Here is a 15664-nt window from a genome sequence, read left to right as displayed (position 1 = left end):
ATAAGATTACCCCCATTTTACAGAAAGGTAAACAGTTTCAGAGACATTTAAAATTTGCCCACAGCTCAAGTGTCTGCAGCTGGCAGTTAGAATTGGAGCCAGGCAAAAGGGCTCCAAAGTGCATGTTCTTGAGCTTTATTTGAGGCTCTTTGAGATGGAGAGCAGTTGAAAATTGGTAACAAATAAATGCAATAAACGGCCAAGTTTTGTAAGAGTTTTTAGAAATTATTGGGACATCTGGGTGGCTCAGTCTGTTTAGCATTTGACTGTTGATTTCAGCTCAGGTTTTGACCTCAGGGTCATAAATCAAGACCGCATTGGGCTCCATGCTGGGCTCCATGCTGGGCATGGAGCCTACTTAAAAAAAAAAAAAAAAAAAAAGTTTTTGGAAATTAAATTTCCACAGCCCTGGTTTATCTAGTCCTGACTTTGTACTCCACAAATGCATGCAGTGCTAAACTTCCAGTGTATGCACTGCAAAACTGCCAGGTGCTTCCTGCCCTAGTGAGATCTCCGTTTCTGTCTCTCTTTCTTCTTGAAGCTTGGTCAGTAATGCTTTGCAAAGGAGGCGGGTTGCAATTTTTATAAACCATTATAAAAAAGAATAACCAGCAATAATTTCCCATCACAGGCTCTATATGTAGGACCTTAGAGCTTTCCTGTTTAACCATTTTTATGCCCATTATATCAGATAATATTGGTTCTTATTCAAGATACATCTAATTACTAAAATACATGACAGTAACAAATTTAATGAAAAGTTTAGTTCTGTATATTAGACCACAGCCTAATTAGACCACAGAAATAATAACATTCACAATTCAACACATGATAAATGCAAGTAGCACACGTTAGGTTATTTCTCAGAAGTAATCCAATCTCTATAGTGATTCAGAACTGGCTAACATGATGAGAAATTATTAACACTTGATGAACTACGATCAAATTTTTATTACATGTCACTCAAAAAGTAATATTTTCAAGACGAAAAACTTGGGGACTGTCTCAGGAAGTAGCCTGAAGTGGGGATTAACAGGCAGGAAATGTATTAAGGGCCCTTGGAATTAACAACCACGGAGTGGAGGGAAAGCAAGCAGGATCAGATAAAGGAAGAAATCAGCTGCTATGTAGTCAACAAACGCTTTAGTCAATCCCATGGGGAATTGTGGAGCCAGGGTAGGCCAGTGGCCTGGCCTTTAGTGAATTAGTTAGATGGTGATTCTTGGCCCGGAAAGGGAGAAGTCCGCTGAGGGAGGCAGGTGAGGCAAATGCTGAAGAGGCCGTTAGCACTCCCAGCTGCCAGGGCAGTAGGTCCTTCATTCCTGAATGGGGCTCTGGTTGGGGCATCATAGCATCCATGACAGAGACATATAGAACTCTGAAAAAGAAGAGTTAGAAACTAAAGAAGATTTTTTTCATCAATAATTCCAAAGATCTGTCCTTTGGTGAATATGGGTGACCAACTGACCAACACCAGTAATTCAGAGAGAATTATTCCCAAGCTGGAGCAGGATGACAGAATAATATCTCACAGCACTTTTATCAACATGTCTTCATAATCGGAGTTTACTACGTGGAGTGAGCTCCAGCATACAGTTCCCATTTATAGCATTATTTTTCATAAACTTTATACTGATTGCTTTCCTACTTCTGATCCTTCTACCAATTTATCTCCATGTCTTTCCTTAACTCTTGACTTGACACTAAGTCTTATTTTCCAAGGAACAAATACCAGTTCTCCCTTTAGTGTTCAAACAGCAAGCAGGGAAGGGAGAAAAAAAAAAAAAGCAGACATTTATAAAATTGCTAGGGTGTGGATTAAGACATTACAAATAGAGAAACACATAATTACAAATAACCACTCCTTCCCACCATACTCTTCATGCAAGTTCACCAGAAATGGGTAACAGATTCTATTATCAAAAAATATTTAAATCAAGCCAGAGGTATCATTTTTGTTTGGAATAAGAAAGACAATGCATTAGTAATTTTGTTGTATTATAATATGCCTATACAACAGAATGAGTTTCTAGAAGGAAGAGTAATTTATTAAACAATATAATGTCTCATCATCAAATACTTCAATGACTTTCAGTATCTGTCAGTGCTATAAGTAGCATTCAATGTAACTCTCTAAAAGTATAACTTGGAATTTCCAAGTTATAGGAATTGCCATGCAAATGTTCAACATATACTTGAGTATTTATTATGGGTCAGTCACTGTTCTAAGCACTGGGATAAAAAAGCAAAAAAAAAAAAAAAGAAGAAGAATCTATCCTAATGTAATTTTATCCTAGTAATGGAAGATAAAAAATAAAACAAGTAATTTTGAATATTACTTTAAAAACTACTAAAAAATAAACAACAAAATAAGCAAACAAATATAGTAAACACAGTAGACACAGGCTTTGCAGAGAATTTAAATAGGGTGATCTGATAGAGACGACTGCTCTAGACTGGGTCTGGAAACATCCTTCTGTGGAGTGACTCCTAAACTGAATGACAAGAAGGCTTTGGCTCCTCAGTGATCAAAGAGAGAGCATTCTAAACATAAATAACAAAAAGCCTCAAGGCAGGGATAAATTTAACATGTTGAAAAGTCAGAAAGAAAACTAGCTTGATTGGAGCTTTGTGAACAAGGATGGAAGTGAGAAGCAGTGAAGTGAGAGAACAAAGCAAGGGTCAGATCATTGCCATTTCATAAACCGGAATAGGTGGAAGAAGAAGGGAATAAATAGAGTAGGAAACAAAAAAAGAAAAAGAGTAAATAAATGGAAGAAGTTAAGGAGAGAGGAAGAGGGGAAGAAGAAAGGAAGACTAGACAGCAAGCTTTTTGGAGCCATAAAATACCACTGCTGTCAGAAGCATAAAATCTTGTGGAGGAGATAAACTCTTAATGTAACAAAGAAGAAAAAAAGACAACAGAATTCTGAGGGAGAATTAAATCAGACTGGGCTGGGGTTCTACTGCCCTTGATTGGGACAGTCACAAGAAGTCCCATGACTACAGCATGGGCTTGGCTAGATGTCAGGGGGAGAAAGCCAGAAATTATGGAAAGACACTAATCTTAAATCAAGTTATTAGAACTACAAGATTTTTATTAAGATGGGGTTTGTTTCTGGGAGGTTATAGTACAGAAACTAGGTTAGTGCCAAACTCTGATTATAGGCCCAATGAGAAGAAACAGATACAGGGGTCATGAAAGTAGAGGTCTGAAATTTATACAGAGTGAAGGACACAAATCAATACGATAGAGGTTCAGTAGAAAAAGAAACTATTTCAGGTTAGAGGACAAAAGAATTGTTTCTTAGAGAGGCTGAGTATTGATTATGTCCAAACCGGGATGGGTTGTGTTTGAGAGAACGTGCCTCCCACTGAATGTTCTACAGGCCACACTCTATGGAATCACAGGCACACTTTTGGAGCCCTACTTTAGTTGTGTCTGGCCTCTCAATTACTCTGAAACTCATGGGTCCTTTTGTGAAAGAGGAAGTATATATTCCCTTATTTTTCTTAATATCTCCTGGATATATATATATATATAGAATGTTATATATGTATATAATATATTATATAATAATATAATAATTACTCCTGGAAATTATACTTTATTTTTTAAAGATGTATTTATTTATGTATTTATTTATTTGAGAGAGAGAGAGAGCATGGGCACATGAGCAGGAGGAGTAGAGGGAGAGGGAGAACTTTAAGCCAATTCCAGGCTGAGCACAGAGCCCAACGTGGGGCTCTATTTCACAACCCTGAGATCATGATCTGAGCTGAAACCAAGAGTCAGAAGCTTAATGGACTGAGCCACGCAGGTGCCCCTTGGGAATTATACTTTCTGGTCATAATTCACAAGCATATGCCTACAAATCTGAAATATAATGAAGTTAGTCTCATATAATCAAGCCCAAGCCATTAAGCTAGAATGGATTGTCATAGTGGAGAGGTGGTGATTAATATCCAATAATGCACATTATTAAACAGAAGGGGCCATTTTAGTAAAGTCTCATAAAGATTAAAAGTAAGCACCGTATGTAATAGAAAAGATATGATTGACAGCTTGCTTATCTTCCATATTTATGGCATAATTTAATAATGAAATAATTGTTAGAGTCACCTATTGCCTTGATTGAGCTGAGATTCATTATTCAACTCTGGCAGTATATGAAAATACTCACTTTTATCACTTATTATTTTTATCTGTTAATTATCTTTGGAATCGTGATATGTCTCTCTTCTCTCTGGTTAGGCAGCTTGGTGATTTGGAAAGACTACTTGATTAATAATCAAAAGACCTAAATACTAGCCAGAATTCTGGTACTTTATTGACAGTGGGGAAAAAAAATAGCAATTTCCATGAAGCAGAATCATATCCGTTTTATTAATACTAAGTTCTCAAAACCCAGTAAGGACATGGATAAAGAAGTTATACAATAAGTATTTCTTTTTTAAAGATTTTTTAAAAGATTTTATTTATTTAGTTGACACACAGAGAGAGATCACAAGTAGGCAGAGAGGCAGGCAGAGAGAGGGGATGCAGGCTCCCTGCTGAGCAGAGAGCCCGACGTGCGGCTGGATCCCAGGACCCTGAGATCATGACCTGAGCCGAAGGCAGAGGCTTAACCCATTGAGCCACCCAGGTGCCCCACAAGAAGTATTTCTTATACGAATGAATGAAGTTGCTGAGCCTTCTGTACCTCAGCTTTCTCACTGAAACATGGCAATGATATAAGTATACTACCTACTTTACATGTCATTAGAAGTTCCTGGAAAATTATAACTCATACGTAAGAAAATTGTTTTTATTCTAAGCAGTGCTAAAATTCAAACTCTATTCTCTTAGAAGAATTGATCTACTTCACAATGGCTCTCTGTAAGCTTCTTAACTGATTTTTCAGGTTAGTTGAAGAGGAAAAAAAGCAGAGATAACATTTTGAAAGGACTAATATAGAAGCCATTGTTATTTGTGCTTCATCATCTGTCTTACTGGAACAGAGCAAAGTTAAGGATAATTTTTAATGGTACATAACCCAACAATCATATGTACTTGGCACAGATGTGTGCTTTCGTACTTTTATTTGAATAGATATCTGGTGTTCTGGTAATCGAACTAAAACAAAGTAATGAAGTCACAGTCACAACATCTGGTTCAGGATTTCCTTATTGTAAGGTTCCTCAATTTAATGTCCCTGCACCTTAATCCATACAGACTGACATTGCTCTGAATGTGTATTGCCTTTTTCTCCTCTGAATAAAGAAATTATTTATTTCACAAAAGTCAATGGAGTACTTACTGGGTGAATGACAGTGAACACAATATGAGTTAAGTCAACACAGCAGAATGGGAGAAAGAGACACAGACAAGATCCACACTAAGAGGTGGTAAGAATTAAATGAGAGCTCCTTGCGACTTCCCCTCCTTCCCAGAGGTAACTTTGCTGCCAATGACATAGGGAGCTATCAGGTAGGAAAGCAGTGCCTGCTCTTTTCCATTTCAATATGGTGCATAGCTGGAGAGTTTTGACTGCTTTTCTTGAGAATACTCAAGTAATGGAAAATAAAAACAAAAAGAAAACAATAAAAGAAATCTCCTTCCAACTACCTTCAGATCTGAGGAATGTAGCTAAGTGAAACTACTCATCATCAAGATAATTTTTACATTGACTATATTTTGGCTCTATAATACAGATCCTAACTTCAGTGTTTGGTCCTGATAATTTTCTGAGTCGGTAGTGGAATTAGCTGCCTAAGACCCCACACAATGCAACAGAAAATCTCCAAGACTGAGACCTTAATGGTGTATTAAATTTAATTTGACATGCAGAAGAGACCAACGTCATTAACTGGAAATACATACCATCAGGCAATTAAGAGCTGGCTATCTAGTTCATCCACCCAACCAATTTACCAGATTTTCCAAGTAACAGTTGGTCACATTAACTACCAGGTTTAGTTAAATCTGCATCAACATTTGAGGCAGTCTAACTATTTGGCTAATTTAAAAAGAAACTTTCAGAAATCTTGGGAAATTTCCTTTCTAACAGATACAAAATCCTAGTGGTACTAGGATTTAGTAAAGAAAGGCATCTTGTCATCTTTACTATATCTTTCCCTCCTGGCTTTTTGTTGTTGTTGTTATATAACAAAAGGTATATTCATTTTAATATTAATGAGCCATGCAAGTTTAAGAAGTGTCTTATCCTACTAAGAAAGATGTATTCACTGAAAGGCAGTATTGTTTTCCTGCATGATAGCTACCACTAGTTGTTCAAGATGAAATTAGGCAAAGAACTCTTCCAATGGAAATCAACTTATCATACCTTATGGCACGACTGTGATCGTGGACTATCTACTAGAATAAGGTCAATAATAACAGCAAAGAAAAACAAGACAAATGCAAAACACACTACAAAGAAAATTTAAGCAACAACAAGGTACAAATCATAACAGTATATATTTTGAATGCTAAAATCATATTTAGCAAAAGAGACTTTAAAACACAAAACATTCACCACTCTTTTTTTAAAATGTAGGCCATCATGCTTCATACTTATTAAATTAGTTTTCCAAGCGACATGATCATATGGGGACACAGATGTCACAGATACATAGAAATTTAGCAATTTGTTTTAGGATTTCATTCCACAGGTAGATAGAGATACACTGATATTTTCAAGATTGAATTTAAATGAAAGTAGTTCATATTTACTCAGTCCAACACAGATGAACCAAAGAATCTTAACTGCCCAGACTAGATTTTGAATTTTTATCTTTTAGACCTATGTCTTACAGCTAATAATTCTGTATTTTACTCTTGAAATAAAAAATAATCACCCATTAATCTTTGAACAAAGGCTTAAAAGTTACTCTACTACTGTATTCATATAGAAGATGATAAAAGGAGCAGAATAAAATTATTCTAGAAGATTTCATCATAACTAAAGCAGAAGCCAGGAATGATCACTAAAAGTGTGGGAATCCCTATACCACCTAGATGATTAGGAAAGGGGTTATTAGCTAAGCCATCGTCTGAAACCCACTGAGTCACTGGTCCCTTTGAAAAATGATTGGTCATTCTTTTCTAAAGATGGGTTTTTAAATTTAAGAGAAGCTTCAAGCAGCTGAGCTGAAAGATAAAAAGAACACAGATCTTGCATGGGTTTAGATTTCTCTTCTTAGGCAAAGGATTGAGGTAAGATATCAAAATCTTTGCTTTCATAATTTTAAGAACCCAAATCAGTCAACTCAGAAGGATAAACTACCAGGGTCCCCCTCAATGCTTACACAGATCAGTAATTTGAACTAGACCAGGAGTTTTTACACCTGGAGGGCAAGAGATAAGATGCTTCCATAGCTGGCATTATAAATTAATATTATAGTTTATATATTTTATATTACAGATTTTATAATCTTTTTCCTTAAATTAGAGAAATATTGACTCAGTTGCTCATTTTAATGTATTTCATGTTATTAATCTTTTAAAAAGACTTGTATCTGTTATAGACTATTGTCAGATCTTTATTGTAGTGTTTTTATTACTATGTTAAATAGACATTAAAACTGCTTTCACAATAAAGACCTAGTTCACTGACCCCCGTCACGGACCTCCCATGATCAGAAGGACCCATTTCCTGATGTACAGAACAGTGCAAGCAATGAGGCCATCTTGGTCATTAACTCATTCAGCTACATCCCATGCCACCAAAGGAATCATTTGGTCAAGCTAAAAGGACAAGCAAACAATTCTGGATTTTTTAAACAACTGCTCTGAGAAAAAGAATAGGTTCTGTTATAGATATTTATAAAGCTACCTTTTTTATTTTAAATCCTGACATAAAAGTAAATACTAGAGAACTCACCCAACTACACTTCTGATCAAACAATATCGCCACTTATTGTTATCATGATTTTTACATAGAGGGTCCATTTAAAGCTCAATTTCACAATTTATTTTCTAGATATTTCATCTGAAAATGAAAACCATAATTCTTCTTGGGCTGCTGGGAGCCACAATTGTCAGCCCCAGTAAGTGGTTTCACTAAAATCATTGTGTGAAACCTGTAACAAATCCTTCTTTGACCATCTCTGTTTCTCATTTTTTAGCTTATCCCACAGCGCCTGATATCTGCAAGCAACAGCAATGAGGTTAGTTTAAATACTTACAAGCAGCTCTCCATTTTGTTTTCGTTTTTGTTTTTTAAGGAAATTCAGTGGAGAAGAGATTAAAACCTTCGTTCCCCAGCTTGCTCTTTCTCAAATAGACAAATCTTTAAAAAGGAGGGGAGAGGCAGGCACCTGGGTGGCACAGTCAGTAAAGCCTCCTACTCTTGATTTTGGCTCAGGTCACAATTTCAGGGTCTTGAGATTCTCTCCCCAGGCTTAGCACTCAGCAGGGAGGCTGCCTGGGATTCTCTCTCTCCCTCTCCCTATCCCCCTACTATGCTCTCTCTCTCTTTCTCTAAAATAAATAAATAAGTATTTTTAAAGCCTTAATTAATTTCTCCTAATTCCTATCCACTAGCTCTTATATCGAATGCATTTCCAATGTTCATGTTTATTTGGTATACCATGTTTTTTCTACAATATTATTTGCTCCCCATCTGAGTATAAAATCTTTAAAAGCAGAGACAGAATCTCCTATATCTTTTTATTCTAATAGCGTTCAATATGGGTGTATATAGGTGTTTAAGAGCATAAAAATGACTGACTAAACCACAGGAATGGGCTAAAGTTGTGCAATCTCAGACCCAGTGGAGGAGAGGTCGTTAAATCCCAATCTCTAATCACTGTAATTTAGTACAAGCTTAGTGAGAAAACACCCCTAGCAGGAAACTGATCAGTCAGCCCTGGCTTGTTCTATGTTTGTAGTAAACCTTGTTCTCAATAGTTTCATCATGTGTAATCATCTTGTTTTCATGTTATCTTTCCTTTTCTAGTTACTTCTGAGTCTTAATAATGCTCAACTTCAACCACGACAGCTTCAGGTACCTCAATAATTATTTGAAGAACGCTTTTCGACTGTTTATTTCTTACAGTACTTTGTAGAGAACAAAATGCTCACTGATTTCATTTCCGAAGTCTCAATTTTTAAGATTATGAATTTGTCCCACATATTCTAATGACCATGCGTTTGAAGACAAAAGTAAAAGCTGTAATCTGACTAACATTTATCGAAAACTTGGTAAGTGCCAGGCACAAATTCTCACAACTGTGAGGTAGTTAAATGGACTATTTACACGCAGTCATACTCAACTATGAAAAAAAAAAGACTTAAAACCAGTCTGGCAACTGTAGAAACCAGACTCTTTATCCCTCTCTGCCCCAGTTTTTTATGGGCGCTGGGAAGTCGGCATTGCTCATGCTACTTGCACAGCTCATAGTGTGCTAAGATGCTGTCCTTTTTTATAACGCAGCAATGGAATAATAGAAATTGTCTACATTTTCCCTTTTTCTTGCTCAGGAATGATTTAAAATTCTTTGCAAAATGGAAGAGAAATGCTTCCTTTCTTTCTTTCGTGTCCTTCCAGGGCCCATTTAATTCGTGGATCCCTCCTTTCTCTGGGATTCTGCAACAGCAGCAGCAAGCTCAAGTTCCAGGGCTCTCTCAATTCTCCTTATCAGCTCTTAACCGGTTTGCTGGACGGTTCCCAAATCAAATGCCTTTCCCAGGATGGGTCAATTTTGCCCAAGGAACCCAGGTGGGACAGCTGGACCCCTCACAGCCTCAAACAGAACCGCAGAGCCATCAGGGCCCTAATCACGTAAGTCAGGCCTCTCCCATCCCGTTCTGAGGAGATAGAACACACGTTGAATGTGAAAATGAGTAGGAATCATCTTTAAAGTAAGACAGGAGTTACTGAGAAAGACATTTTTCTCATTATTTGCTCTACCATCACTGGAAGTACTTCCTTTTCTGATTTCTAACATGAAAAAATACCATTTAAATCAGCTATTCTATCACAGCCACAAATCAAGAGTGTTAAAAAACATGTCTGAGAAGAGATAATTAGGGAAATTTCCTCTTTAAAGAAGAAACAATTTGCATTAAGGATATACATATAACATGACCTTTTGTTGTCACAGAAGTCTTTAATACAAATTGTAAATGTATATGACTAGGTCTAAGAAAAACAGTCTGGAATTTTACATTAAGAAGTCAAGTATAACTGAGGTGTCTGGGTGGTTCAGCTGATTAAGCATCCAATTCTTGATTTCAGCTCAGGTCATGATCTCAGAGTCGTGAGATTGAGCCCCATGTGGAGCTCCGTGCTGGGCGTGGAGCCAACTTAAGATTCTTTCTCCCCCTCTTTCTCTGCCCCTCCCTGCTATGTGCACTAGCTCTCTCTCCCTCTAAAAAAAAAAACACAACAAAACAAAAAAAAAAAACCAGTCAAGCATAACTTTTTTATACCTCTTTTGGCAGGTTATGCCCTATGTGCTCTCCTTCAAAATGCCTCCAGAGCAAGCTCAGGTAAATGAGTAGAATACCACCACTCCCACAGACAGATGGCTAACTGTACTCTCTATCTAATGCTTTCTTTTGCATTTGTAGCTCTGACTCCTAGAGCAGGGCTATGAAAACTAATACAATTATCACTGTTCAGTACCACTATTGCTAGGCTGGCATCAGTTTGATAATGTTAGGCTCACTTAATAATGCTAAGGAGAGTCCCCAGAACCCCTGAGTTTCCGGGGCATTACTCTATTGGGAATAAAGGAGCTCAATAAACCATAAGTCCTGGTCCTTCTGCATGGTGTTTGTACTGGCATTTGGAAACTCAAGAGAAATACCATGGACTGACTTTGCTCAACCCTAAATTTTGTTTCAGAGGGAGATGCATTAAACTGATAAAATATGATATGATGTAGAGATAAGAAACACTTGCCACATTATTTGCCACTCGGAGCATTCTGTTCAAAATATTACCAGGTTCTTGTATATTTTCAATTATTTCTATATTACAACCAAATGGGGGGATTTCCATTAAATAAGAAACCTTAAAAGATGAATGCCAATTAGTATACTCATTAGAGTAATATGGAAAACTCTCTCCAGATTAGTTTCACCTAATTAACTTTACAATAGACTAGGTTCAAAGAAATATGGACATGGATAAATTATTCACCAGCAGAGTACTGACTATTTCATAAAAAGTTACACCACTTGACTCTCCTGTAATCATAATTATGTAATTTTTGTCCCACACTCATTATAAAATAAAAGTTACTTCTAGACATTACCTCATTCTATGCCAGAGCATTTAGAGACTTAGATACATGGTAAGTGGGATTACTTCATTTTAAGGATCAGGGAACTAAGTCTTAATGAGATTGAATCCCCAACCCTAATCAAAGTAAGTAGCTGAGTTGGAATATAATTCTTCATCCTTCCTAAACCACTAAACCAGTGGTTCTCCACCCTAGCTTTGCATCAGAAGCTCTGCTGGTAATTTTGAAAATTACAAATGCCTAGACCCTACCCACACCTAATGAATCAAAACATGATGAGTAGATCCCAAATACGATTATCTACTAAAATGCTCAAGAGGTGATTTTAATTCTTAGCCAGAAATAAGAACCACTGCATAAAATGTACTTCTCAAACTATAGTTGTTGTTGTTTTTTTTAACTCTTATGTTTAATATAGTCTTTTACTTAATTAGGCAGGGACACAAACATACTAATCTCTATATATGTACTAAGATCCCCATTTTCTATAAACACATATGCATGTATAGACCCACACAGGCATAAATGGAAGCCAGTACATGGTAATGTGGATGGTAAAGTTGGAGGTGATTTATTTCTTCCTTGTCTATTTCTGGATTTTCCAAATATTCTAAAAAGTCTTATGGATTATCTTAATAAAATGGCACTTATTAAAGGCAACACATTCTTGAGAATTCATTCATTATCATAGCACTTCTAACGTTCTTATAGAATAATGATTCTCAAAATATATAGGGAAAATGTCCAGCAAGTCAGCCATGACTTCTTAGATATTCACAAAGTAAACTGTACATTAAGTTTGTATATAAAGTATATATATATAACAGCTTATATATATATATATATATATATATATATATATATACACACACACACACACACACACAGAGTTTGTATACAAAGTCCATGGTGCCCTTTCTTAAAATTTAAGCCTATTATTTTGCCACTTCTTTCATGAGTTTGGCCAAGCAACCTTGAAACAAAGTCCAACGTCATATATAATATGACTTATTTCTAAAGTCTGAGAAGGGCTGTTTCATGCATTATTTTGATCATAAAATTATTAGATATATAAAATTATTAGATATAAATATATAATAATATAAAATTATTAGATATATAAAAATTATTAGATATAAAATTATTAGATATAAACTTTTAAAAGGCCTCTGCTGATGTCAAGGAAGCTCTTCCATATCTTTCTTTTACAAGTAGATGCTGCAGTACTATCCAGTCTACATGCTCCTTCCCTGGGAACAATCTCAACAAACAGCCACACAGTCACCTCCACAAATGGGACAGCAGCAATTTGAGGAGCAGGTACTGCTGTTTGATTTTAGTCTGACTAGTTCCATCTGAGACTAGAGAGACAATAAATTTTCAAAGGAGAGACTATTTGAGTGTATTTACTGCAAAAGTTCAACAGCCTGAACTGGTGGTCACAAAAAGATACAGTGTGTTATCCTAACATATCACTAACTTTGAAATGTTCAAAGGCTGGATTTTAAAAGAACGAAGTCGGTGAGTGGACTTCAACAAAATCGGAGGCCAAAAGATGAATCATCTTGGCAAAATTTTTTTCTAACTTTCAAAAAGCTACCAGGATCCTTCTTGTCATGTTTACATGTGGTTATTGTAAGAAAAAAAAAAAAAGCTTCCATGATGGAAGGCACTTATGATTACTAGATACAATTAGATAACATTACTATTGAGTTTTGTGGACCTACAGCACATTTTTAGAATTCTAATGTAATTTCAAGTGGCCCATACATAACTAGATTTCTCTTAGGTATAATGGGGGGAAAATTAACAGTTTATCACCACTCTAAAACCAAATTAGAGAAAACTGAAAATTGTGCTTTAAGTGACTGGTAGTAGTAATTCTAATTAAGTTGTGTTAGAAATTTAACCTCAAAGTCGTATGGTATTAAAAGGATGCTTGGTAAATTAACAATAATTTTTACCACCTAGAATATATGAACTTTCAAAAAAGCATTTAATGTAATATAAATATATATATATAATTTTAAATAATCATTTATTATAAAATTATGACAAAATCATCACAGCAAATCTAACACATTTTCCAAAAATCTGACAGATGCCATTCTATACTCAATTTGGATATATTCCAGTACAAGCAGAACCTGTAAGTAATGCATACTTTTCATTTAAAAAAAAACACTAACTTTTGAAATGATTTGCTTCACAGCATATTAAATCTATGAGCACCCTTCAGCCAAAAATCCATTAAGAACAAACCCATAGTTGAACAAAATTGGATTTACCTACTCATTTCAACGAGGGAAGACCCATATGGGGACCTGTGGGTGTCTTAATAGGAAGGTGACTGATTGTTCAAAGGGTCTGGGCTTCTGTCGGGCGATTTTGCAGAGAATTCAAGGAGTAATGGTTCACTCTGAATCGGGTGTTCTCAAGAAATGATGGGCAAGTCTGTGATTAGTAATTAGACAGTTCCTTCCTAGATGATAAAAGCAAAGAAGAGCAAGGCAAAGGCCTTGATTGTTAAAGAAGGAAGAGTTACTCAAATTATCCAGGATATGAGGATGTCTGGTATTATTGTGGCTTGTGTGGCAACCTTGCTTTAGACAAGATTACACAGCCATCTTGTTTTTGTTGCATTTCATCGTGTTCAGACATGACCTTGCTTGATGCTGGTGTTCTGTAGGATTGTTCATGTCCAACAGAATGCCAGGGCCTAGCAGAGAATATCCAGTAAGCTCCTGACAACACAAGCAGAGTTGTGTGTCCTGTGTCAGAGGCCACTTTTCTCTTTCTCAAATCTAAATGATTATTTTTGTTTTTAAGTAACTAAAATTGAAGAAGTTGGGAAGGGTGTAACTGCCTTGCATGTAAAACTACATATTTTAAAGAGGAAAAATTTATGATAGTTGTCTTTCTCCGATTGACTTATTTCGCTAAGCATGACTATCATATGATCTCCCTGATATGAGGGAGAGGAGATGCAACATGGGGGGTTAAGGGGGTAGGAGAAGAGTAAATGAAACAAGATGGGATTGGGAGGGAGACAAACCATAAGTGACTCTTAATCTCACAAAACAAACTGAGGGTTGATGGGGGGAGGGGGGTTGGGGGGGTGGGGTTATGGACATTGGGGAGGGTATGTGCTATGGTGAGTGCTGTAAAGTGTGTAAACCTGGCGATTCACAGACCTGTACCCCTGGGGATAAAAATATATGTTTATAAAAAAATAAAATTAATAAAAAAAAAGAGGAAAAATTTAGACTTTTTTCAACTTTCCAATGTTACAGGTTATGCCAGGAGGACAGCAGCAACTAGCCTTAGACCCCCTCCTAGGCACAGCTCCTGACACTGCTGTGATGGTAAGATCCTCTTACCACCCTGTGCTAGCTACCGGAAGTCAGCAACTGTCAGCCCATAGGTTCCTGCACTATTGTTCATTTTAATGGACTTCACTGCTATTTTTTCATCAAAAATTATTCTTCCTTCCACCTGTAATCTTTTACCAGTCAAGGTCCAATTTACTCAGCCCATCATATATTTACTACTCTATATCAGATACACTCCTAGGGACACTCATTTAAAATCAAGTATTAAGAAACATCCAAATTTGCCAGTATATATTTATAATCATTCTATGATAGATTATAATCTAAAAAACTAATAAAGTCATTTACTTCCTAAATAAATTCTTTGCCTTACATCTCAATCCTGTGGCTTTATATTCTTTCCAATTTTGATCTTGTATTTGAATCTGTAACCACTTTGTGTTCTTTCTAATTCTATATAGCCAGCAGAAGGAGTGATACCATATTTACAAAAAGAAGGGATAAACTTTAAACATGCCAGTGGAGGAATTTTCATTCCTTCAACTTCACAAAAACCCAGTACTACAAATTCTTTTGCTCCTGCCGTCGACCCAACTATTACCCCAGAGCTGATGGAAAAGAAGGTAGAGAATCAAAGATTTATTTTATGTAAAAAATGGTTACCTAATGGAAAATATAAAGTTAATGTTTAATTTATAAGATTAAGTCATAGAAATGATGTGAGAGTTAATGATATAGTAAAAAACATTGTCTTTACCTTAAACAGGGAGGCCAATAATTTAATTTTGATTTAATAAGCACTTCTTATGAATATCCTTTTCTCGCTAGGCCAAGACTGATTCCTTAAAGGAACCGTAAGATGTTTTCCTAACCATTCAGAGTTTTTGGTAGGTATTTGCCAAAAGGCATGCATTAAGTACCATGACACATCCTAAACTAAAAGAGGGGAAAAAAAGAAAAAAAACATCAGGGGAACTAATGAATAGGTCTTACCAAAATCAAACAAACAAAAAGTGCTTATATAGTTCTATAAAGCTAATAATAATTGTGGGACTTTAGCCACTTTTTAAAAATAAAAACAAATGTTTGAGAATCAT

General features: G+C 36.0%; 1 protein-coding gene across 1 annotated transcript; it reads left to right on the top strand.

The window, feature by feature from the left end:
- The first annotated feature begins 7979 nt into the window (after positions 1-7979).
- Positions 7980-15425, top strand: LOC111149333 (odontogenic, ameloblast associated). Its single transcript, XM_022506331.1, is given in 10 exon segments — positions 7980-8057; positions 8110-8151; positions 8943-8990; positions 9534-9767; positions 10430-10477; positions 12451-12555; positions 13337-13384; positions 14529-14600; positions 15029-15190; positions 15396-15425. Coding segments are annotated over 10 exon segments (867 nt in total).
- Positions 15426-15664: the final 239 nt, after the last annotated feature.

The sequence above is a fragment of the Enhydra lutris genome, unplaced genomic scaffold (assembly GCF_002288905.1).
Source record: "Enhydra lutris kenyoni isolate GAN:26980312 unplaced genomic scaffold, ASM228890v2 scaffoldscaffold21, whole genome shotgun sequence".
NCBI classification, from domain to species: domain Eukaryota; kingdom Metazoa; phylum Chordata; class Mammalia; order Carnivora; family Mustelidae; genus Enhydra; species Enhydra lutris.
The sequence above is the reverse complement of the archived record's forward strand: the minus strand, read 5'-3'. Positions and strand labels throughout refer to the sequence as shown.